The sequence below is a fragment of the Mchenga conophoros genome, linkage group LG6 (assembly GCF_057382185.1).
Source record: "Mchenga conophoros isolate Kocher_MC1m ecotype Shallow Benthic linkage group LG6, M_conophoros_male_GT1.1, whole genome shotgun sequence".
NCBI classification, from domain to species: Eukaryota; Metazoa; Chordata; class Actinopteri; order Cichliformes; family Cichlidae; genus Mchenga; species Mchenga conophoros.
In genome coordinates, this window is record NC_140531.1 from 30,457,791 (window position 1) to 30,482,187 (window position 24,397).

General features: G+C 38.8%; 2 protein-coding genes across 2 annotated transcripts; one reads left to right on the top strand and one right to left on the bottom strand.

Annotated features, from left to right (window-relative positions):
* Positions 1 to 1,835: 1,835 nt before the first annotated feature.
* Positions 1,836 to 11,276, bottom strand: LOC146572910 (tripartite motif-containing protein 16-like). The gene is made up of 9 exons (XM_085278699.1): positions 10,665 to 11,276; positions 9,763 to 9,858; positions 9,346 to 9,579; positions 8,951 to 9,107; positions 8,797 to 8,853; positions 8,629 to 8,682; positions 8,174 to 8,527; positions 2,539 to 2,648; positions 1,836 to 2,258 (listed from the first exon to the last, which is right to left on the bottom strand). Exons 1-9 carry the CDS (start codon positions 11,235 to 11,237, stop codon positions 1,968 to 1,970), a joined length of 1,926 nt encoding a protein of 641 aa, XP_085134825.1. The 5' UTR covers positions 11,238 to 11,276; the 3' UTR covers positions 1,836 to 1,967.
* Positions 11,277 to 13,969: 2,693 nt separating this feature from the next.
* Positions 13,970 to 19,421, top strand: tppp2 (tubulin polymerization-promoting protein family member 2). Its single transcript, XM_085277369.1, has 4 exons — positions 13,970 to 14,111; positions 14,906 to 15,097; positions 17,226 to 17,379; positions 18,229 to 19,421. Exons 2-4 carry the CDS (start codon positions 14,907 to 14,909, stop codon positions 18,418 to 18,420), a joined length of 537 nt encoding a protein of 178 aa, XP_085133495.1. The 5' UTR covers positions 13,970 to 14,111; position 14,906; the 3' UTR covers positions 18,421 to 19,421.
* The last annotated feature ends 4,976 nt before the right edge of the window (positions 19,422 to 24,397 follow it).

A 24,397-nucleotide genomic window follows, 5' to 3' on the forward strand; every position in this document is an offset into this window, starting at 1 on the left:
GTCGCTTGGTACCGGGCCGCGAGAGTTGAGGCTCAGGTGTGAAATGTATAGTTTTCAAGGTTTTTATCAGTTTTCAGCGTTATTTTGTTATCGTTTTTATCGTTTACTCAGTTTTCCTGGGTCTTTTCACGTGTGTTATGAATAAATTTTCTTTTTTTCGGTACCGGTACTAGTTTTATTTTGTTGTATTTATCCGCGACACCTTAAAGGCCGGTCTATGAAAATATCGTCGGGCATAAACCGGTCCGTGGTGCAAAAAAGGTTGGGGACGGCTGAACTAGAAGTATTCTATAACCCCCTCTATAAGATTTGCACTGAGAGAGACACGAAGGGACAAAATTAGAATGCGTGTATCAGAGGGACAGCTCAGGTAGAGCACTTTGGGGGAAAAGTTAGAGGCAAGGCTGAGATGGTTTGTACATGTGCAGAGAAGGGATAGTGGATACAAGAAATTGGACAAAGGTGCGTTGATATACAGTGCGATGTTGATGTAATGATAAGGTTAATCAGCAGGGGCACTGTCTTTAAGAAAGCTTATGGATGGCAAAAGGGGAGCACATAAAAGAAGACTGATCAGTGGTGTTGTATAATAAATTGTTTGGGGGAGTAGCTCACAAAGCATAAGTGGATGCTATGTTATTTTTAACAAGCACTAGGAGGACAACACAAAAGGGTGTTGAGCATTAGTTGCCAGGAGGAAGAAAAGAGGAAGACCACAGAGATGATCAATACATTTAGTGAAGGAGGACGTGCAGAAGGCTGTTGTGACAGAAGATCCCAGAGATGGGATGAAATGGCAATGTTGCAAATGATGCACTGTGCTGTGCTGCCCCCTAAAGGGAGCAGTCAAAGAAGGAAAAGAGCGTAATAAATAGAACAGGCTTTTTAGGTAAAAGGCCTGTTCAGTGATTTTTGGATGTGTTTGTGTGTCATAATTGAACTGGACACGATAAATGTAATCTATGATTATATATTATTTTACTAATTGTTATGAATATTTGTTCATGACAGAGTTGAAAGTAGAAGTTCATTAAAGAGAGAGAGAGAGTATATATATTGGCATAATTACAGGCACAACTGAAATACATACTTCTGGTAGTTTCCTAAAAAATATATTATCAAAACAAAAATACTTTATTTGAAACAACAAGAGAACAAACCTCACTGGGTCATTAAATGGTTGCCATTCAACTGTGAAAGACAGCGGTTATAATTCTTAAATATTTTTTCTGTGACTGTTGGATTAAAAGTCATTTTGGTGATGTAAAGAGGCAAAAAAACTGTCAAAAAAAACAAAGGCAAAAGAACAATGTACATGATGTGACAAATGATTTTATTTTTTATGTATGTTTGCATGAATGTATGAAAAACAAAACATATACATGAAGAATAAAACACAAAATGCAAAGATCAGCCTAATATAATCCACAATGTGGCTGCTGTAACTTAGATGGAAAGGAAGAACCATAAACAGCATTGGTTTTATGGTACACTTTCACCAAAACAAAAGGCAACAAAAGACAAATTAGAACAATACAAATAATAGTAAAAATGACCCAAAATCCATCTACTACTGCAGATATTGGATGCAACATATTGCTTTCTTTGCTATAAACACAGTTCATATTGCTCGTGAGTCTATAGCTGATTCTGCATTCCTTTGTTTCTGTCTGGATGTCAGTGACTTTGAAAATCTCATATGGGGGAATTAGGACCTGATTATTTTTTTTCAGGGCAGAGTAATATGTTATGTCAGCGCCAAAGCACGTTTGCACCTCAAAACATGAGATGTTCCTTGCAAAGTCCCACTCATCAGAGCCTAACATGAAGGTGCTAAACCGAACCTGTTTGTTAGAGATGTTCAGATGTAAAAGTGTCTCTGCTTGAAAATGTGTACTAACACATGTCACCTGGCTGTGTTTTAAAATCTGAATGCCTTCAGTTAGAAAAGAATAAAGTGAGCGTGACTAAAATGTCTCCTTTGGTTTCCCAGTTCTATTTGCAGACTTGAAGTTGAGGTTTACAGATTGCAACATAGATTTTGTGTACATATATAAAGCAGCAGAATGATCTTTCTCCAGGTGCTTGTGTTGAGGCTTTCTGGTGTGTTGCTCTGCATTTCTCCAGGCTTCACTGAAGTTTTTACAGCAGGATTCCCATTTTTGCATCATGGAATTATCATTTAAAACTGTAACTTCAAATACGCAGTCATAAAACGTGGCATCACTCTGGTAAAAAGTCAAATTCTCAGTAGATGTCTGAAATTAGGAGGAACAGCTTGTTAAAAATATCCAGCAGATGGCGATATGCATTAAATCAACAGCCAGCATTCATCTTCTTTTAGTCTTTTTTAGATAATGGCTTCAAGAATCACATTAAAGGTGTAAAGATTTCAAAACACTGGCTATGAATATTATGATAAAGTGCCATAAAAGAAACCAAAACATAGAAAACCCTTTATTTTACATCTAACTTTAGCTTGAATCAAAAACAAAATAGTGTAAATTATGCAGTATTAAATAATTTAAAGTGGTATACCTTTTTAACAGTATCCTGCAGGCTGAATGGTAGATGTGTGACAACAAAAATAAGAGTAGTAATGGCACATATGATTGTTTTTCTCTGACACTGAAGAAGCCATAATTCATCTGAAAAAAAAAAGAGAATTTAGTTTAAAGTGAATTATTTGTGTTTTCTTTTCTTTTGTGGAATTAATTGGCAAACCTGTAAAATGTCAGTGTATGTCATGTATCTTGGCACAAACCCCCCACATATTTCACAACATGACTGTGTACAGTTTATTTGCTTGCTCTACACAATAGAAGTGTAATAAAAGCCTGTTTCAGTCTATATGTCTATATATACACATATGTCTAGACATCTATTTGCCCTATATATATATATTAGTTTAAGGCATGCTGGGTTGTGTGATAACACTGTGGTGAATCAAAGTCCTACTATGTGAGAGAAAAAAGAGCTACTTGCATGAACTCAGCTTGTGTTGTGTGTCTTTGTAACTAAACTCTTTAGAAAATACGAATTGCCAGTGTTAGACAAAACAAAACTTGAAATGTTTAATAAAATACACCACTGCCAGAGGATCACATCATTAAATGTTATATTCAAATTGATATTGTTGCAGCTTGTCACAATGAGAGAACTACGTAGGTCCTAAATTCCTGACACAGTCTGTAAGTACGTAATTCCTCTAACATCAATGTTTATAAACTGTCATAGACAAACCAAAATGTAAATAGAAAATTAAATAAATAAAGTTTTTCTCTGTAAGATTTATCTGAACATATCACAGTAAACAGAGGGTAACAACATACTGTAATGTCTCTGTATTTATGTGGAATGGCTAGAAAAGACATTTAAAATATGCATTTCAAAATTCTGTCTATTTTCTTTTTCTTTATTACTTACAATATTATGAACAGCACTACAGTTTAAGGTGGTCTTTTAATTCCAGAGTGAAAATGCTTTAGTTCCCTTTTTGTGTTTTACGGTTGAAAGACTTGCCTTGGTTTTCTGCTTGAGCTAGTCACCAAACAGGATTAGCTAGTATTACCACCTGTAGGACGTCCCTCTTTGAATGTAAACAGTGATACTGACAGAACAAGTGTGCAGGAAAGTTTTCACCCACACGTAGTAAGTACATGTGAATGTGAATCTGCTGCAAACTGAGAAAACAGTTCAAAGTAAAAATTAAAAAAAATTGTAAAAAGCCATTCACTGAATGCGAAGAAGTTAATCAACAAACACAAAATACTGCGTAGCTATCTCATGCAATCTAAGATCCATTTTAGCTCTCCAACCTTTGTGAGAGTGTAGAAGAATTTGCACACAGCATCAGATTTCTTTCATACTTTTTTACACATGCTTGCACTTACTATTGTATAATATTTATCGATATTCAAACCTCATATTACTTCAATAAGAGTTTCTGTCCTGATGCATGCTCAGTCATCCAGGCAAGGAAATCCCAAGAAGGGACGCAGCGTCATCCAATTGACTTCTTCAGTCTTAGCTGACTGCAAGTTTCCCCACCCTTATAAACAGTACCTTTGCACAATGACTGAAACTAGCACCAGTGGCGAACAAGGGGCTGTGAGGTCATTACTTCAGCAAGAGTAATAAACGTAGATCCAGTGGCAGCTTGCCTTACATGCTGGGCTTCCATCAGTTTACTATGAAAGACCAGAGGTTTATCCATACTGTGCATGCATAAACAAGAAAAAAAGCTTCTGGCTTCTCAGCTTGCCAAGCTTAAGTCATTGTTAATTGGAGATGGAAACACCAACAAAGCAGAGACAGCTACACTCTCCTATAAAATAAGTAGAGCTTTCATCTTATCCTGTCAGAATGTCATTGTTTTATATGTGAAGCAGACTAAATAAGGGTTATGTTTATATGTGCAGATTGTGATCCTCTAGTTAGGGTGATGTTGAAGCCTAGAAAAAAAGAGCCATGTATCAGTGTACTGGCAGTTTAGAAACAGTGCCATCGAGTGATCATAACACAAATGTACTCCCATTTGTTTTTCATTTTTGTATGCCATTACATTAGAAACAGCAATTTTATTTTTAAAAAGCCACCGAAATACAACAGCAACAAAAACAAAACAGTTTACTTCATACTGAAATATTTAGATCATTCACAGTCCTGTGTATGATCTAAATGAATTGATGTTGTTAAAAAGAATTAAAGCTCCTAAAACAGAAGAATTTTCCATTCCCGCAAATGTAGAGAAGGAGCTGTAGAAACCCAGTTATTAAAAATAAGCTTATGCAAATGTTAAAGGCACTAGGAACATCAGCAATGAAACAATGCAATGGGAAAGGAGCAATTATAACATTATAATAATTGGCATGATTTTCATCATTCATCTCTTCAGTGTATTATTGTTCTTCAATAGAATAGCAATAGAATAGCATTACAAAGAACAAAAACACATTTTGAAAGAAAAAACCCACATAGACATGCAAAGGGTTTGAATATGTGTACATAGAGTACATGCAAGAAACAGAGGCAATCAGCCAAGCAAACAACTATGCACCACTCTCTACAAGCAACATAACAAGGTGGACAACATTAACATAACACTCAATATAGATTAAGTCAGAAGACCAATGGCAAAATGAATGCTTTGAATCAGCCTAGTAATGTCAGTTTTACAAAAAGGATGTAGAATGAAGGAATAGAGACAAAATATATCTTAGCTATATCTTAGAAGAACATGGTGTCAAAGTGCCTCTGTCTCATTTTGATATTTGCCAAATAACATATACATATACATATAGACCCAGGATATTGTTGACTGCATTGTATGCATTCAGACTATCTAATTTAATTTGGCATGTCTGCAGAAACCCACGACCACTTGTAAGGTCTCTTTTAAGGTTTTACACTGCAGCACACAATAAACATGTCGTGCATACAACACTGCAATACTTACTATAGCAGTTAAGTTTGTAATAAGACCACAAATATTATTAGACTAAATGTGTACAGTGTAGCATTTGATAACACTTCTAGAGTAGTGTGATGACTGATTGCCTCTAACACTTGAACATTTGCATATGGGGGTATGGCCGTGCTTCATGTCTGCATGTGTGAGGTCAAGAAATGGCTTTTGGCAAATACTCTTATCCTCAATGATAAGAAAACTGAAATTATGATTTTTGGTAGTAATGCCCTTCGTGCCAAACTTCGGGATGCCTTTGGTTTTCTCACTAGTTCTTTCTCTGACACTGTTAGGAATCTGGGTGTCTTATTTGACAGCTCATTTAAACTTGATAAACAAGTGTCTGCTGTTGTCAGATCCAGTTTTTACCAGCTTCGCCTTATTTCTAAGACCAGGCACTATATCCCGTATAAAGACCTAGAAAAGCTCATCCACGCCTTTGTAACGTCAAGGCTTGATTACTGCAATTCACTTTATTGTGGTCTCCACTCTTCCCTTTTACATAGATTACAGACAGTTCAGAATGCTGCAGCACGCATTCTAACTAAAACCAAGAAGTTTGCCCACATTACTCCTGTTCTTGCTGATCTGCACTGGCTGCCTGTCAAATATCGTATTCAATTTAAAATTTTGTTGTTTACTTTTAAAATTACCAATAACACTGCACCAAGCTATCTTAAGGAACTTTTAAACCCATATGCTCCTGCTAGGGCTTTAAGGTCATCCTCACAGTTACTGTTGGTTCAGCCCAGATCTCGACTGAAAACTAGAGGTGATCGATCGTTTGCTCTAGTTGCACCTGTGCTGTGGAACAATCTCCCGATTGGCATCCGGGCGTCTGATTCTATTCATTCTTTTAAATCACGGCTAAAAACACATCTTTTTAAACTTGCCTTTTCTACCAGTTAAATGCTGGCTTGCTTGCAGTGACCTATTGACCTATTGTATTGTATTGTATTAAATTCTCTGCTATCTTTCCATTATTGGTGTCTTTTATCATGGTGGTACAGTCTTACCTTGCTATAACCTATGTGCTGCAGTTTACTCTAATTGGTGGCTTTTATCTGTGAACATAATCCGTTACTTTTATGTATTTGATGTTAATGTGTGAACTGTTTTATTTTTTATTGTTTTATGTAAAGCACTTTGGTATGCCCAAGGCTTTTAAATGTGCTCTATAAATAAAGATTGTTGTTGTTGTTGTTGTTGTTTTGTTGTACCTTTGGGTAATTTGTCATGCAAATCATCTAAGCAAATTGAATGCGTGTCCTATGACCCAAATTGGAAGTTAAAGGTAATAGCTTAAAAAAATATACAGTGAACAATAAAGGTAATCATTATTATTAAATGAGAAAGTTTATCTTTCTTTTTTCCCTCTGCTGATAAGGTTCTCCTGCCACTCAGATCCTTGACCAGAAAAAGCCAAAGAGAGCATCAGAGAGAAAAGAGGAAAAAGAAATAGGCTTTTTGTTTACTGAATGAGGTCCCTGTAAACCACATGAAAAAACTGCTGTAAGAGATGTTGTATGATGCAACATATTAATTAATTTCCTCTCAAAACATTATTATTTATGTAATTAATGTTATCTAAGAGGACATTACAAATGACTTGCATATTGTTCGAAATGAAAACAAATACTTCATTCGTTTCTAAAATGGTACTTCAGTTGTTAGCATCCTTTGATGCTAGATTAACTGGTTTGACTGGTTAGATTTACTGGAAAACAGAGAAAACAAAAGTGTCCATTTGAAATTCCATGAGCAGATGATAAATTATTATAAGAAGATATTAGAAAACAAAATCACAAACACACAGAAACAAAACAATAACAAAGACACAGCACTTTCGCTAAATATAATGTAAAATTGATTGTTTTTAAGTACAGCAATGAATACCAAATAATAATAAAAGCTGTTATAACATAAAATGTAGCACATGCTATGCTTAGGACACGTGTAGCTGTCTTTTTTAATGACTGACAGACTGCCCCTAATATTAGCAAATGACAAATTCAGATTTTTTTTATTATTATTATCTAACCCTAGTATTTTTCTCTAAGCAAATATTTGTAGATTTATAGCATTTCTACATTTAATACATTAATTCTAGAAAGTTTTACCTTAAAACGCATTTATAATTCAAAGTAATTTAACGTCCCGTACTGACCAGTGGCTCAGTTTCTTACTTTGCAGGAGTGATTTTGAGATGTATCCATGACTCCAGTGATATCAGTTTACATGTGCAAAAGATAGATCACCTTCTGACCAGACTAAGCCAGAGGAAAGATTGTGGCTGGGTGTGGTCAGAGATAATTTGACCCCGTTGCCCCAAACTTGGTCCACATTTGTTGTAAACAGGCAACTGTTTACTACGAAGTTTTCCTGGTGTAAATTTTGTTGTTGTATCCTGTGTATTTTGCTAGTATAACTGGTAGTATATTGTATTTTGCAATGTATGTCATTATTATTTACATATTGTATCGGTGTAAATTCTTTACTGGTAATGGGTAATTTTTGCACTTTTTAGTTACTAAGGCTGTTTTAGCTGGCAGAGGGTAACTGAGGAACCTACACCAAAGCCAGCATACAAAGGCTCGGTAAACTGAGCTTTGAATCTGTGGATAGGTGTCATAGTGCCTGACACTGAGTAAAAGGCCACTGTGTTTCCAGGATAATCTAGGTACACACCAATGCGTGTAGCCCTACCAGCACCAGGAAGGTCTCTGTCTACTTTCTTGTGCCAGGCAGAGTAACCAGAGTCTGAGCAAAGGAGACTCCAAGACTTGTCATTGTAGCCAAGCAGGCTGTGTGAATTCTTCCCTTTACGGCTGATGCTCCTGTAAGCCACCCCTATGGAAAATTCTCCACTCCATTCAGCTTCCCAGTAAAACCTGAAACCAGTGAGAGGCTCCTTGCACAGAACTTGGGAGTAGCCATCAAAGCGATCTGGATGATCTGGGTAAAACTGGGTTGTTTTCTTCCGGGTGACCTTCTGATTCCCATCTGTCAAAACCAGCTCTTTATAAACTGTGTTAAGATCAAAGGACAGCTTGCAGGCATCTGAAAACACAGCCACAACATACATTTATAAATGTCTTCTGTTTAGATAACATTAAAATGTTGCTCTTGAGTACTAATTCTGAACCATAAAATTTACTTACATCTCAAGAAGTCTGTTCTGTTTTTTGGCTCCTGAAAATCTACATTCGAAGGAACTGTTTAAATATAAAAACATAACATATGTTATAAAATGTGCAACAATATTATGTTTAAAAAAAATTGCCAGCCATGTACAAAATAGCACGAATGAAATTATTCAGCTCACTTACCTTTGAGTCGTTTGCTTCCATTTCTTGGCAACAATATGTACACGGGAGTTTCGCTCACTGTAAAAATATAAATTCAAGTATATATGGATTGCAGCAAAAACTAGTGAGCCAGTAAAAGGTAATTGAAGTGTTAACAATGACTACTGGAACAAACCTGTCTTGGAGAGTTTACCCATTTCCTTTTTACAGATGTCATCCAGATTTTCTTTCATGTCACTGGCCGTTCTGCTCATCTCTCCAAAGGAGAACTGAGGGTTAATTAGCACTTTGGGGACCATGGCCTCAGGAGCAACACACAGGGTTGGGAAACTCTGTTTTTTATCGAGAAAAAGAAGTGTAATGATTTTTTACTAAAAACATAAATATATACATAAAGAAGTCGTGGTGTTGTTTTGTGTTAGTCAGTGTAACGAGGTAGCAAGAAATGCTGAGCATGCTATAGCAACAGGCGCTGGAAGTGATAAGTACATTAACTGTTTTTTCTGTGCTACATTACAAAGCAAGAAAGACAGAGATGAATTATTGTAGCTCTGGCTGATTTTCCAGTACCTGCAGGAAGTAAATGTTGTCCTCCGTCTCGAGGATCTGCCGTAATTCTGCATCTTGACGTTGTAGCTCCATTATCTCCTGCTCCAGACGATCCACATAGCCTTCAGCCTGTGACATTGCTGATTGCATGTTGGCCATTATCATCTGATTGATTTCAGACTTCCAGCGTTCAACTGCCTGCAGCATTTCATGGAAGGTCTTGTCACTTTCTGCCTGTGCTCGCTGGGCTGCACTCTGAAAGGTAAAGACAGTTTTTTCCAGGAGCTTTTAGTTACAATAGTCATCCTTGATATTACCACTGGATTCCTTTATATAGTGGTATTAACATGTAACAGTTCTGTAAAAAAAAAAAAAAGAGACCATGTCAAATTTACTATGAAGAAAAGTAATTTATGTTGGACCAGGCTATGATCTTACTTTTAGAACATCAATATTATGCTTAAGTTCCTGGAGCTCCTTCATCCTCTCTTGAATGATGTTCTGGACTTCAGTTTGGGTGACCACCAGGACTTTCTGATAAAAGACAAGAATACAGGATTTTATCACTCTAGAGCAGGGGTCTCAATCTTTTGGCCCGGGGGCCACTTGCGGCCCGCGTCACCCCTACTTGTGGCCCGTATATTGACGTGAAGAAATATAATGCAATTTGGCCTTTGAAGTTACTTTTATCATTAGGGAGGATTTGTATGTTGTTAAGCGTAATGTTAAAATAAGGTATTCAAAGGGCAAAAAATGATTTAATATGAAGGCAATATAAGCAGAGAGTGCAAACATGTTGAGGGATTGGCTGTGTTAGTTCAGTGAGAGAGTTATTTGTAAAGAAAACAATTTTCAAAAGCAGTTAAAACTAAAGTGTACACTTGTGTCTGCATTTTTATTTTGTTAAATATGAACAAAATTATAGCAGAAATGCTGCCATGTGTCTGGCCAGAAAGAGGGTAAAAGTTTGTTATTTGGTTGTTCAATGAAAGGCTTCAGTTAGTTAAGAGCGAGAAAACAATTTGCGGTCTTGTTTGCAGTTTTGTCTTGTTATACAATATTTGAAATTTTGAAAAAAATAAAAGACTACATATTTGTCAGTGTTTTCTTCTTTGTTTTTTTGTTTTTGTACTTCTCAAACACTAAAGCGGCCCTCCAATGAGATGACAGTGACAGCAGTGACCCACAGCTCATTTGAGACTCCTGCTCTAGACTCCAGAATGACTCTTTTCATCATCTAATGTATGCAAAAACTGATGAAAACGTCATATCAAAATAAAAAGAGTATTAAAAGATTTTGAGATAGACTCAGCAATAACAACAATAAAAAAAAACCTCACTTGTTTCTCATTGCGTTCGTCTTCTGCCGAGGTAATGTTGTGGCTGCGGTGCTCTCTGACAGTACACAGCACACAAATACACATCTGGTCAGTGCGACAGAACAGCTCCAAACCTTTCTCGTGTTGTGGGCAAATCTTTCTGTCCAGATGACCCATCTCATCTACGAGTTTGTGCCGCTTGAAGGTAGATGACTCATAATGAGGCTTGACATGTGTTTCACAGTAGTATGCCAAACACATCAGACAAGACTTGACGGCTTTGTTGCGACGGCCAATGCAGAAGTCACAGTAGACTTCACGATTCAAGTAGGGGAAAGGAGTAAGCTCTGGAAGCTCTCGTTGTGGCTCATGGTATACATCTGGCAGGTTTCGCTTCAGGACAGGCCGAGGTGTGAATGTTGCACGGCACTGTGGGCAGCTGTACACACCAATGTGGTTGAACTGATCCCAGTAAATCTTGATGCACTCCAGGCAGAAAGTGTCACCACAGGGGATAGTGACTGGATCTCTCACTGTGTCCGCACATAGAAGACAGAAAGCCTCTGGTGGTAATGGGAACCCAGAATCAGCCATAATGCTCAATAAGATCAATATGGAAAATTATTAAGAATTCTTTGTGTTGACTAGAAGTCCATCAAATATTGGACTGGTAAGTCCAGTGTTGTCAGTCAGAATGATGTCCAGAAAACGTCCATCCAGATAACCTGCTGTGATCCTACCTCTCTTCAAACCAGATACTGCTGCTTTCTGCTGACATTTAAAGGGAAGGCTTTGTTTCTACAGTAAACAACCTGATAATGTCTTCCCACACAACACCTTTCCCAGCATGAGTGAAATCACTCTGGTCTTCACTATACACTGGAATTGGCCTACCAAGCAGGGATTTCAGGTCACACAGTGAGGTCAAGTTGTCAGCAAAATAAACTTTACCGTTGGCTATCTGTCACGGTTCTGGGTCTTTCTGACCCAGCTTTTTGAGTTCAAAACATAAGAACAAGAAGTTCTTGTTCTTATGTTTTGAGTCCTTTGTTGTACTGTTTCTTATTTCCCTAGGTTTCAGTTATGGTCATCATAGTTTAGTTCTTAGGTTTTGTAATATGGCTTCCCTGTGTTCCATGTTGTGTCTACTGTGACTTTTTGTACCATGTTTCGGGTTCCTATGTTCTGTCTCCCCAGTTGCTGTTAAGTTTACGTGTCTAGAGTTCAGTCAGTGTGTTTCCTGTTTTACTTTGAAGGTCCGTGTATCATGTCAGTGTTTCTAGTTTTGCTTCCCTTTTCTCGTCTAGCCTGATTACTCCCAGCTGTGCTCTTCTTCTGTCTTTCATTCCCTTGTTATCCCTCAGTGTATTTAAGCCCTGTGTTTCTCTTTGTCAGTGTCGTAGTCTCCCTCATAGCTCTGTGATTTTCCCTGTTGCTCCTTGTGCTAAAAACGAGCCTCGGAAGTTCTAACATCCTCAATTAAAATGGTTTAATTAAATCAATAGGCTTAGTCAAATTTCCAAATATTTACTGCTGCCCTAATTTCATTCTTTTGTCAAACTTACATGTTTCAGACCAAATAATTTTAATATTGGAAAAAAACAACCAGATTACATGTAAAATTCAGTTTTCAATAGCTCTACATGAAACATTTATTGCTTCTGAAACCTAATAACTGGTTATACCACCCTTGGCAGCAAGAAAGTGCAATCATGAGTTTGTGATAACTGGCAATGAGTCTTTCACTTTGGTGTGGAGGACAAAGAGAAGTTAAAGACAAAGCTAAAATAAAAATCACACATGTCAGGATCTGTAGAACCTCAACAACAGATGAGACCAAACTCACTGACAGCTGTCCATCTGGAAAGGTTTTCTAGGCCACTTCTAAACCTTGTGCATGGTGACGCATGGACAAATGTGTCACTGTGGAGAGACGGTGAGAGCCACCATCCACAAATGAAGAAAACAGTAGCAAAGCCCCCCAGGAGTGACTGGCCTACAAAAAGTACTCCAAGAACACGTCAATGAATCATCTGACTGGACGAAAAAAATTATCCATGGGAAAGTCTCCACTGACCAAAGAACTCATTTGAGACTTGAGACCTTTGTCTCAGATCATTAAACAAAACATGTAAAGTCCTTGCACCTTTTCCATTTGACTGAGCACTGAGTTTCATGATGGTGTGTGATGTCAAAACAGTTTTCTCTGTTATTGCTGTGAACAAAATACAAAACGTGGGTTCCCACATGCCTCCATTGGCACGTCAACAAAAAGGTGAAAAGAAAACAAAAACAGTGCTGACATAACAATATATTAATCTTTAATTTTTACATCATTATTGTAAAAAATATATATAAATATGTAAGATTGGGGCCTTTTTATTTGAATTTGAATATGTTTTCTCTTCCCCCTGTGTGTACGTTATGTCTGTGTACACTATCCTCCTCCCACAGTTTGTAGACATCCATGCAAGCCAAATAGTAATTATAAATTGGCCAAGCATGTGAGAATGCATGTGTGTGTGTGTGTATCTGTGTTAGCCTGTCTAACCAAGCACTGCCTAACATAGTTAAGGCTATAGGCATGCCTATAGCTAGGATAAACCCAGCCTGCCTGTGAAACACTAAGAACAATGACTGAAATAAAATTAAACCTTGAAGTTATGGGATATCTCCAAGTGGCCAAAACAATCGAATGAGCTTTCACACAGTGAAAGCCAGCAGCCTCAAGCAATTAATCATCTGCACATTTATTGTATTTTTGTGTCAAACTTTGGTGCCATAAAAATTGCTACTGTCCAAAAAATTTCCAGTCATAGGTATAGTTTTGAATCTTCAGGCACGTTATTATGCATTATATTTAATACAGAACCATTATTCTATGTGGTTGATATGACATTGCGAGAGAGAATAGTTATTCTTGTAAAGTGTCAGATTTATGTTGTCACTGGTCTTTGTTCTGTCAAGGGGCACTCTCATCTTTGCTCAAACAAGAAGGCTATTGTGAAAATGACAGCAAGAGCACGACAGATATATATCTGTGAGTTGAATTAAATATTCCAGTCAGAAAAAGAGCATGGTAAAAAATCATTTTGGGTAAAAAACTGAACAGCAAAATGTATTTGTGTACAAGAGAATGTTGGTAAAGGTTTAACTCCACAGAATGTTGTATAACATAACAAAGCCTTGAGCAAGTCTGTGAGAGAGGCAGGAAGCTAATAACAGTGAGCAGACAGAAGAGAGGCTGAGCACCCATGATGTCATTGACTGTGCTTGTCGGTACTCTCTCCCCCTCCCATTGCCTTCCATTTCTCCTTGCCTCTCTGCATCCTTCCATCCTTTACGTAACTGTCAGACAGCCTGGGAGTGGCAGGAAGGAGGAGAGGCAGAAGCGGAGAAAGAGATCAAGCAGCTGTTAGCAATTCCGGATTTGGCTAACTATCCACACGGCATCCTTCCATTTAGCAGGTACATCTTATATTTTTGTGATTTAGTGCTTTACTGTTGTATCATTTAGTACCTGCAGTGCTGCAGTGAGAGGGCAGTAGAAATAATCTTGAAAAAAAATATATGGAAAGATTACATGTAATAATAGTTTGATGTATATTTTTACACCCACCAGCACTGGTAATTATTATTATTATAATTATTATTTTTTAGGATTATTCGTAAACTGAGATGACGCCATACTAAAATGCATTAGTTTTAAAGTGTTCATTGAAACATTTTCTGTGCTATTTGTTTTTATGGTTATTTTTATATGCAGTGAATATTTAATATAAATTTCATATCAGTGTAGCTCGATCAAAAGCCACATTTGGTAACACTTAACTCATGAATAAGTAAGTGTCAGTGAGTGTGATGGAGAGACGGGGCAGAAGAGAAGGAGAAGGAATGTGTTTGTTCATTCACTATAGACTGAACAGCAGAGAAGCCATTTGGAAATTGAGTTGATTGAATTAAATGGGCTTGAGCGCAGTTTTAGACACACTAGCATAATGATGGATACACAGTAAAAGTGTGTGTGTAAGACAGAGAGAAAATTAGATGCACTATCTTGGCAGCTATGTCTTGGCAGGCCAGCAGCCAGTTAACCTATAGTTATTACTGTAATTTTTTTTTTTACAAAATGTCTTCACAAAGGATATTTTATCCAAGCTATTTAAGGGCCTTTTTTTAGATTATTATTTTAATCAGGAGAACAAAGTGTTACAATCTTTTGTATTTGAATTGACTAAAAACTGCATGTGTTCATCTGTCAGCATGGCCGAGGGTTCGGTGTCTCTAGAAGAGGTCAAGACTTCCTTCCAGAAGTTTGCAGTCCACGGAGACACAAAAGCTACAGGGAAGGAGATGAACGGCAAGAATTTTGCAAAGCTCTGCAAAGACTGTAACATCACTGATGGGAAGAATGTGACTACCACAGACGTGGACATCGTTTTTAGCAAAGTCAAGTAAGATTTCATTTTGACTTTGCACAGCAAAAACATAATGGTTTGAATGTATGTCACAATGTGGTTATTGGTTTTCAGTAACTGAACAGTCAATTTTTAGTTAGTGACTCTCTGTTGTTTTGGGACTACCTTACAGAATAAACTTCATGATTCATGTAAATGCAAAGGATTTAAGACATCTCATAATCACATTATAGCATTGTAGCATCTACTCATTGCTTGTCCCTTGACAGTATACACTGCTCAAAAAGAAAGGAACACTTTGAAAATGCATCAAATTTCACATCATTGTGTAAATGATCAACCTACAGAGGACTGAATTCAAAGACACCATGAAAGTCAAGGTAAAAAATATGATGTAGTAGTTGAGTCCATTTTGCAAGTTCATTGCAGCAATTATTGTAAGAATGGTACTCAGTAGTTTATTTGTCCCCCATGTGCTTGTATGCACATCTAACAATGTTGGGCTATACTCCTAATGAAACAACAAATGGTATCCTTGGGAAATATGCTACCAGATCTGGACCAAGGCGTCACTGAGCTCTTGGACAGTGTGAGGTCCAACCAGAGAGCATTGGCTGGACAGAAACGTAATGTCCCAGAGGTGTTCTATTGGATGTAAGTCAGGAGAGTGTGAGGTCCAGCCAGTAGTATTGATTCCTTCATCCTCCAGGAACTGCCTGCATACCTTCGCCACATGAGACCGAGCATTGTGTGTGACAGTGGGTCCAAAGATTTCACCTCGATACCTAGTGGCAGTCAGGGTGCTGTTGCCTAGTCTGTCGAGGTCAAGGTGAAGTTTATTTATATAGCACATTTCCAACAGTTCATGCTGCACAGGGTGCTTTAAAAACTAAAATGTAACTAAAATAAGTAAAATGCATGACAATGATGCAATAAAATATGAAAGAAGAGGAATAAAACAGTAAGACATTAAATGCAACTAAAACAACTACAGCTAAGGTGGTTAAAAAAATAAAATAATATATGGGTCAACGTGAGCTAAAAGCCAGTCATTAAAAATGGGTCTTTAAAGATTTAAAATGTTCCATTGTTTGTGGATATCTTATATTTAGAGGCAGACTATTACAAAGTGTGCGACGTGCCACAGAGAAGGCTCTGTTGCCATGAGATTTATGTGTAGACTGTTGGATAACATTCGTTTTGAATTGGACTTCATGTTTCTTTCTGGACCATAAATAAATAGGAACTTAGATAGGTAAGAGGTAGCTTGGCCGTTAAGTGATTTTAAAGCAAAAAGTATGATTTTAAATTGGATCCTGTAAGGAACAGGAAGCCACCAGCATGAAGAGGCCAACACTGGGGTTATATGCTCGAGGTCTTTGCGTCACATCCGTAGATCAGACAATCACTGATCCTCCACTAAAGCAATCATGCTGAGTGATGTTAATTCAATTCAGTTTTAAATAACGCTAAATCACAACAGAATGTTGCCTTAAGGCAAGTTTTATATCGTAAGGTAGAGATCCTACAATACTACAGAGAAAACCCCAACAAATGACCACCTCTGAGCAAATACTTGCCAACAAAGGGAAGGTGTGCACGGGGTGCCTGCCAATCCTGGTATTGTACTGGAAAATTACCAATTAGGCTCTAAGGTGACAGACAGTGCACACAGGGGCCACTAGAGGATGTTGTTTCCTCTCATGGTTCCTCTTCAATCTCATGAAGACTATTTCTGATTGTTTGATCAGACAGGCAGGTATTAATGTGTGATCCTGGAGGAGTTGGAGTACCTGTGGAATCTCTGTAGGATCTAGATATCACCTCATGCTACCAGTAGTAACCCTGACCTTAGTCAAATGGAAAACTAGTGAAACAAAACTCAAAAAAAGATGACGAGAGAAAAAATGTCTGAGGTGTCCACCTGAAAAGCCATTCCAGTTTTGTGGGTTGTGTCATTGTTACCCATCTAGTGCACCTGTTGTTAATTTCATCAACACCAGAGCAGCTGAAACTAATTAACAACAACCTCTGCTGCTTAACTGACCAGATTAATATCCCTGATTAAAAGGTTTTCTGTTCATTATTTTGAGCAGTGTATATTATATTATTCATTTTGTTATTTCTCTCAAAATATAGTTGGCAACACTCTGTGTTTCCTCAGGGCAAAGTCAGCTCGTGTAATCACATTTGAGCAGTTTAACCAGGCCCTGACAGAGTTGGCTCCCAAACGTTTTAAAGGCAAGAACAAGGAAGAGTCACTTCAGCAGCTTTATGGTCTCGTTGTTGGTAAAGAACCTGCCAACATTGGTGTTACTGTGAGTATTAAGTCATAATAAACTCAAAATTTGCTGCTTAGAAGTCGGCAGCAACCAGCTACTACACTTATGCATCCCTTTAAACTTATATATGTAGTAGTAGTTTGACCCTCAACCATACAATTAAATTTAAACTGTAAAACAGATCATCTTAGGTAAAATTTGTTTAAGTGAGATTAATGTATTAACATGTTTTGTTCTCTTGTGTTGCACTTCCTATTACAGCTTGGTAATACAGTGGTAACAGTAGGGTAGCAAGGTGGAAACAAGACTGTAATAATGTGGTAATTTCTACCTTATTACAACTCAATCATCATAGTAATAACCACTTAAATTCCAAGTAATATCATGATAGCAGCAGTGGTTACATGTATTACACTGAAATTTATGTAATTGGATAATAAGTGCCCAAAAACTAGGGGCAAGATTGTGGAAATACACCTCAGTTATAAGGTGATAATGATGCTACCATGATATTACAAGGATAGTAATTGGTTATTACCTTGGTAATTGAGTAGTAATAATGTAGAAATGACCACATTATTATGTTCTTGTTTCCACCTTGTCACCCCACTGTTATCACTTTATTACTGAGCTGGAATAGAAAGTGCTACTTGTTTTTGATGACCAAATCTTTGTGTAACTGTTTAGGTCACAAATCAGAAAAAATAGTTGACTGTCAGTGTGTTATTTTGGATCTAAAACTGGATTACCAAAGAAACTCTAGATACAAATCATTGCATCTTGAAAAAGACACTACAATACAGAGTTTTTGTTTTACTGGGTTAAAAGGGGAAAAAATTTAAAAAAAAGTTTATTATATCAGTATTCTGTCTTCCATTTTTTTAGAAAGCTACCAAGGCAGCAGCAGTGGACAGATTGACTGACACCTCCAAGTACACTGGTTCACACAAGGAGCGGTTTGATGACACAGGAAAAGGCAAAGGAAAGGCTGGGCGTGAAGACATCCCAGACACCAGTGGTTATGTGGCAGCTTACAAGGGCAGCGGCACTTACGAAGACAAAGTGAAAGAGGCATAACACTGCTAGCCATTATTGTGTTTCACCAATAACTTAGATAGGGGTACTAAACAGAAGTTAATGCCTGTTTTATTTAGTTAAACAAAACAAAGTGGGAATTTCATGATGTATACAGCATGTACAAGTAAAAGTGTTCTGTGTATTTTCTGCTGGAACCAAAAAAGAAACTACATGCTTCATATTGTTACTCTGCTTTGCTATACACTGTGCCTTACTAAACATATAGCCGTTAGTGTGAATACTATGATACATTGCTATGCTCTGTTAATCATAATGCAAAGGATAAAAACATAGCTGGTATCAAGAATGGCGCTATCTCAGTAGCTGCTCTGCGAGCTTTTCATTTTATATTTCAGTGCCTTTGTTACATGACCAATCAGTGCCCATTATTTTCATCATAGTTTCATAGTATGAAATTAATAGTTTTTAACAGTTTATTTAGAAAAATGCAATAGGCATGAAAGAACACAGTGCAACACTCTTTGATTATTAATAAAAACAAAAAAAACAAAAAACACCAAGCAGCGAAGAACAAAGAGTTAGATTCTGGTACTGATGAAGCTAAACATATGAATTACTTAAACAGTTTTTTTTAACTTTCTTTGTAATCATAATGGGACTTTAAATCCTCCTATTACATCTCTTTTCACTATGTTTTGTCTTTTTAAGTTTAATGAATAAAGAATGCCCATTTTCACCATGAATGGAAATGTAATTTAAAAGAAGGGATTGCAAATATCTAAATAAATATCTAAAATGCAAAATTTGATCATACATGGGAAAATAGTTCCTTGTTTTACATGTCCTGTAATGTAACATTAGAAAACAAACAAACGAAAAGTCTGTAGGATCCTTTAAATCACAATTGGAACATATAGTACTCAGGAAGTTATAATACGTACACTACAAATGCAATATAAGTGATATGTAAAATATGTATATTTTACAGCATGTTTCTAGAAGAGTATGCCTGTGTGTTAAATAAAAGCAATATTGAGTAATGTGCTAGTCATTTAAATGTTTGAATAGCAAACAAATACAAATCCATACAAATGCAACACACACACACACACACACACACACACACACACACACACACACACACACACACACACACACACACACAAGCCCATTCAGCTATCTTAGTGAGGACCTTCATTGACATAATGGTTTCCTAGCCCCCTTACCCTGAACCTAACCATAATCTAATTGTAACCCTGACACTAAAACCACATTTTGAGCCTCAAAAAGCCTTTAAACTTGTGAGGACCAGTGAGTGTGTCCTCACAAGTGACTGTTGGTTCTCACAATATAGTAGAATGCAGCTGTCAGTCCTCACAAAGATAGCTAGACAGGAACACACACACACACTCAAAAGCTCTTTGTGAGTTTTCCAGCTCTGTGGAGGTAGAAGACAGGATAAGAGCCTCCAAACCAAATCATTAGAACATAACTTAAGGGCTTCCAGATCCACAGTGTATCCCAAACTATGTTCCAAGACATGTAGGATATAGTAATCAGTGGTAAATGACCAATAACTGTAATCACCTGTAGAATCAAGATTATGTATATAAAACACCCAGCACGCCCCTGCGGGCGGTTTATCCTTCAAGCTCGGGTCCTCTACCAGAGGCCTGGGAGCTTGAGGGTCCTGCGCAGTATCTTAGCTGTTCCCAAGACTGCGCTCTTCTGGATAGAGATCTCCAATGTTATTCCCGGGATCTGCTGGAGCCACTCGCCTAGCTTGGGAGTCACCGCACCTAGTGCTCCGATTACCACGGGGACCACCGTTACCTTCACCCTCCACATCCTGTCGAGCTCTTCTCTGAGCCCTTGGTATTTCTACAGCTTCTTGTGTTCCTTCTTCCTGATATTGCTGTCATTCGGAACCGCTACATCGATCACTACGGCCGTCTTCTACTGTTTGTCTACCACCACTATGTCCGGTTGGTTAGCCGCCACCATTTTGTCCGTCTGTATCTGGAAGTCCCACAGGATCTTAGCTCGGTCATTCTCCACCACCCTTGGGGGCATCTCCCATTTTGACCTCGGGACTTCCAGGTTATACTCGGCACAGATATTCCTGTACACTATGCCGGCCACTTGGTTATGGCGTCCCATGTATGCCTTGCCTGCTAGCATCTTGCACCCTGCTGTTATGTGCTGGATTGTCTCAGTGGTATCTTTACACAGCCTGCACCTGGGGTCTTGCCTGGTGTGATAGACCCCAGCCTCTATGGATCTTGTACTCAGAGCTTGTTCTTGTGCTGCCATGATTAGTGCCTCTGTGCTGTCTTTCAGTCCAGCTTTGTCCAACCACTGGTAGGATTTCTGGATATCAGCCACCTCCTCTATCTGCTGGTGGTACATACCGTGCAGGGGCCTGTCCTTCCATGATGGTTCCTCGTCTCCCTCCTCTTTCTTGGGTTTCTGCTGCCTGAGGTATTCACTGAGCACTCGGTCAGTTGGGGCCATCTTCCCAATGTATTCTTGGATGTTCGTTGTCTCATCCTGGACTGTGGTGCTGACACTCACCAGTCCCCGGCCCCCTTCCTTCCGCTTAGCGTACAGCCTCAGGGTGCTGGACTTGGGGTGAAACCCTCCATGCATGGTAAGGAGCTTTCTTGTCTTTATGTCAGTGACTTCTATCTCCTCCTTTGGCCAGCCTATTACCCCATGGGCAGGGCGTACGTGTTGATGGCCCGGATCTTGTTCTTACCATTCAGCTGACTCTTCAGGACTTGCCTGACCCTCTGCAGGTACTTGGTGGTTGCAGCCTTTCTAGCGGCCTCTTCATGGTTCCCATTCGCCTGCGGGATCCCCAGGTACTTGTAACTGTCCTCTATGTCTGCAATGTTGCCTTCTGGTAGTTCAATCCCCTCAGTTCTGACTACCTTCCCTCTCTTCGTTACCATCCGACTACACTTCTCCAGTCCGAACGACATTCCAATGTCATTGCTGTATAGCCTGGTAGTGTGGATCAGTGAATCGATGTCTCGTTCACTCTTGGCATACAGCTTGATGTCATCCATGTACAGGAGGTGGCTGACAACTGCTCTGTTCCGTAGTCGGTATCCGTAGCCAGTCTTGTTAATGATCTCACTGAGGGGGTTCAGGCCTATGCAGAACAGCAGTGGGGACAGAGCATCTCCTTGGTAGATCCCGCACTTGATGGTGACTTGTGCTATGGGCTTGGAGTTGGCCTCTAGTGTTGTACGCCACATCCCCATTGAGTTCCTGATGAAGGCTCTTAGGGTCCCATTGATCTTGTACAATTCTAGGCATTCAAGTATCCAGCTGTGGGGCATTGAGTCATAGGCCTTCTTGTAATCAATCCAGGCAGTGCACAGGTTGGTCAGTCTGGTCTTGCAGTCTCGGCTGACTGTTCTGTCTACCAGTAGCTGGTGTTTTGCGCTGCTGGTATTCTTGCCAATTCCTTTCTGTGTCCGGCTCATGTATTGACCCATGTGCCTGTTCATCTTAGCCGATATGATGCCTGACAGGAGCTTCCATGTAGTACTGAGGCAGGTTATTGGTCGGTAGTTGGAGGGGACCGGTCCCTTCTTGGGGTCCTTGGGGATCAGGACCGTCCGACCTTCGGTTAGCCATTCTAGGTGTCTCTCATTAACTAGCAGCTGGTTCATTTGTGCTGCCAGACGCTCGTGGAGTGCAGTCAGCTTCTTTTGCCAGTAGGCGTGAACCATGTCAGGCCCTGGTGCTGTCCAACTCTTCATACTGGAGACCCTTTCTTGGATATCTGCCACTGTGATGGTTACTGGACCCTGTTCAGGGAGGTCGCTGTGGTCTGCCCTCAGATCCACTACCCACTGAGCATTGCCGTTATGGGATGCGTCCTTCTCCCATATGCTCTTCCAGTATTGCTCCGTCTCCAGCCTTGGTGGTGCTGTTCTCTTATTATTATTGTTCCCTTGCCACTGAGAGTACACCTTTGCTTGTTCTGTGGAGAACAGCTGGTTTATTCTCCTGCCTTCTATCTCTCTGGTGTACCTCCTCAAGCGGCTGTGAGTCTTTGCTTGGCAGTTTCCAAGGCCTCAGGTATGGACAGCTTGCTGTATTTCTTATGCACCTTCTTTGTCGCACCTTTCTGCAACTCCGTTAGTTGGCTAACCTCCCTCCGTGCTACTTTGATCTTGCCCTCTAGCCTCCTTCTACATGGAGGGTACTGCCCCTTGTGGCTGTTCAACTTGTAGCCAAGCATCTCACTGATCACTGCTGCCGTATTGTAGATCAGCTTGTTAGTGTCGGTAATCGTGGTTGTAGGTATTGTCCTTAGGGTATATATACACCCAGCACGCCCCTGCGGGCGGTTTATCCTTCAAGCTCGGGTCCTCTACCAGAGGCCTGGGAGCTTGAGGGTCCTGCGCAGTATCTTAGCTGTTCCCAGGACTGCGCTCTTCTGGACAGAGATCTCCAATGTTGTTCCCGGGATCTGCTGGAGCCACTCGCCTAGCTTGGGAGTCACCGCACCTAGTGCTCCGATTACCACGGGGACCACCGTTACCTTCACCCTCCACATCCTCTCAAGCTCTTCTCTGAGCCCTTGGTATTTCTCCAGCTTCTCGTGTTCCTTCTTCCTGATATTGCTGTCATTCGGAACCGCTACATCGATCACTACGGCCGTCTGGGACAGATATATATCACTCACGACCCATGTTTGGTCTTTATTGGACCTATTTCTTAAGGATGCGACTTTCAGATACTGTTCACCTGCTTTTGATTTCCTGCCTGCTCTTTCTTCTTCTGTCTTCCATTTGTCCAGGTTCCTAAGAGTCTTTTTTATTTTATTTTTTGGAAAAACATGCTGAAATATGCCACATTTTTAGCTAATAGTTCTTTGGTGCAAAAATACTATTTTAGTCATTTCATGCCATTTTATTCTACATTTTATGTGGATTTCCTGTAACTGAATGAGAGAGTTTTGTAACAGGCTGTTGGTAAAATTCCTAAACATCCAATTAAAAATTGCTTCTTTGTCAAGTTGTTGGTTGTACAGTGTAGGGACCGTTACTCAAAAAGTAATACATTGCAAATTACTTGTTACTCTAAAAGTAGTGTAGTAAGTCACTTACTCACCAGACAAAGTCATATGTTACACTTCTCATAACATTACTTTCTTGCTAACTTGTAATAAAACCAACAACTCATTATCACATAATTACTAATTAAAATCATAATCCTTAGGCTACAGTCCCTATGATACAAATCCCTATTATAACACAAGTAACGACATATCTCGACGACTTTATGTAATTAATTACTGAATTACAGTATGAATCGAAAATGTAATGTGATTACAACCAACACTGGTTTTGTAAAAGCAACACAACCTTTTTCATGCTTTATTCATTTATAGGTCAGTATTTGGCTTAACAAACAAAAAACATATTTCTGAATATGGTCAGGTGCAAGTGCTGGACTGAAAATAAGTGAAAAGGAAGCCAATGTTCAAGGAATATTTTTGAAAGAACTTTAGAAAATCCAAGAGAACGACTGCTCAAGATCATTTTACAAATTGAAAGAAAATGCAGAAAATGCAGGATGGAAGCCACATATAAAGACATTTATTTGTTTCTAGTTGCTTCCTAGAAAGACTGATAGGTACAAATAATTGAAAGTACAAACCTTGTCTAGTTCTTGAAGATTATTTAACATGTAAAGTTGGAGCTGCATCTTTTATAATATAAGTGGGGAAAAATGCGCTGAACTGCATCCAAATAATGGCTATGAGTACCTTCCTGGCATGCAAAGCCTGTTGATGTGAGAACATAATTTGAATAAACAGGGTTTGGTGTTTTCAGACTTTGGCATAAGTGGCCACTTATAATTTTCCATAGAAGTATGTAAACGTGTGCAAGGGTTTAGATAAAACAATGAAAATACATGGATTCTTAGTCAAATTAAATTCTTTGCAATATACTCATAGCAACTCTCCGTGAAATAGTCTCCTACATCAGAA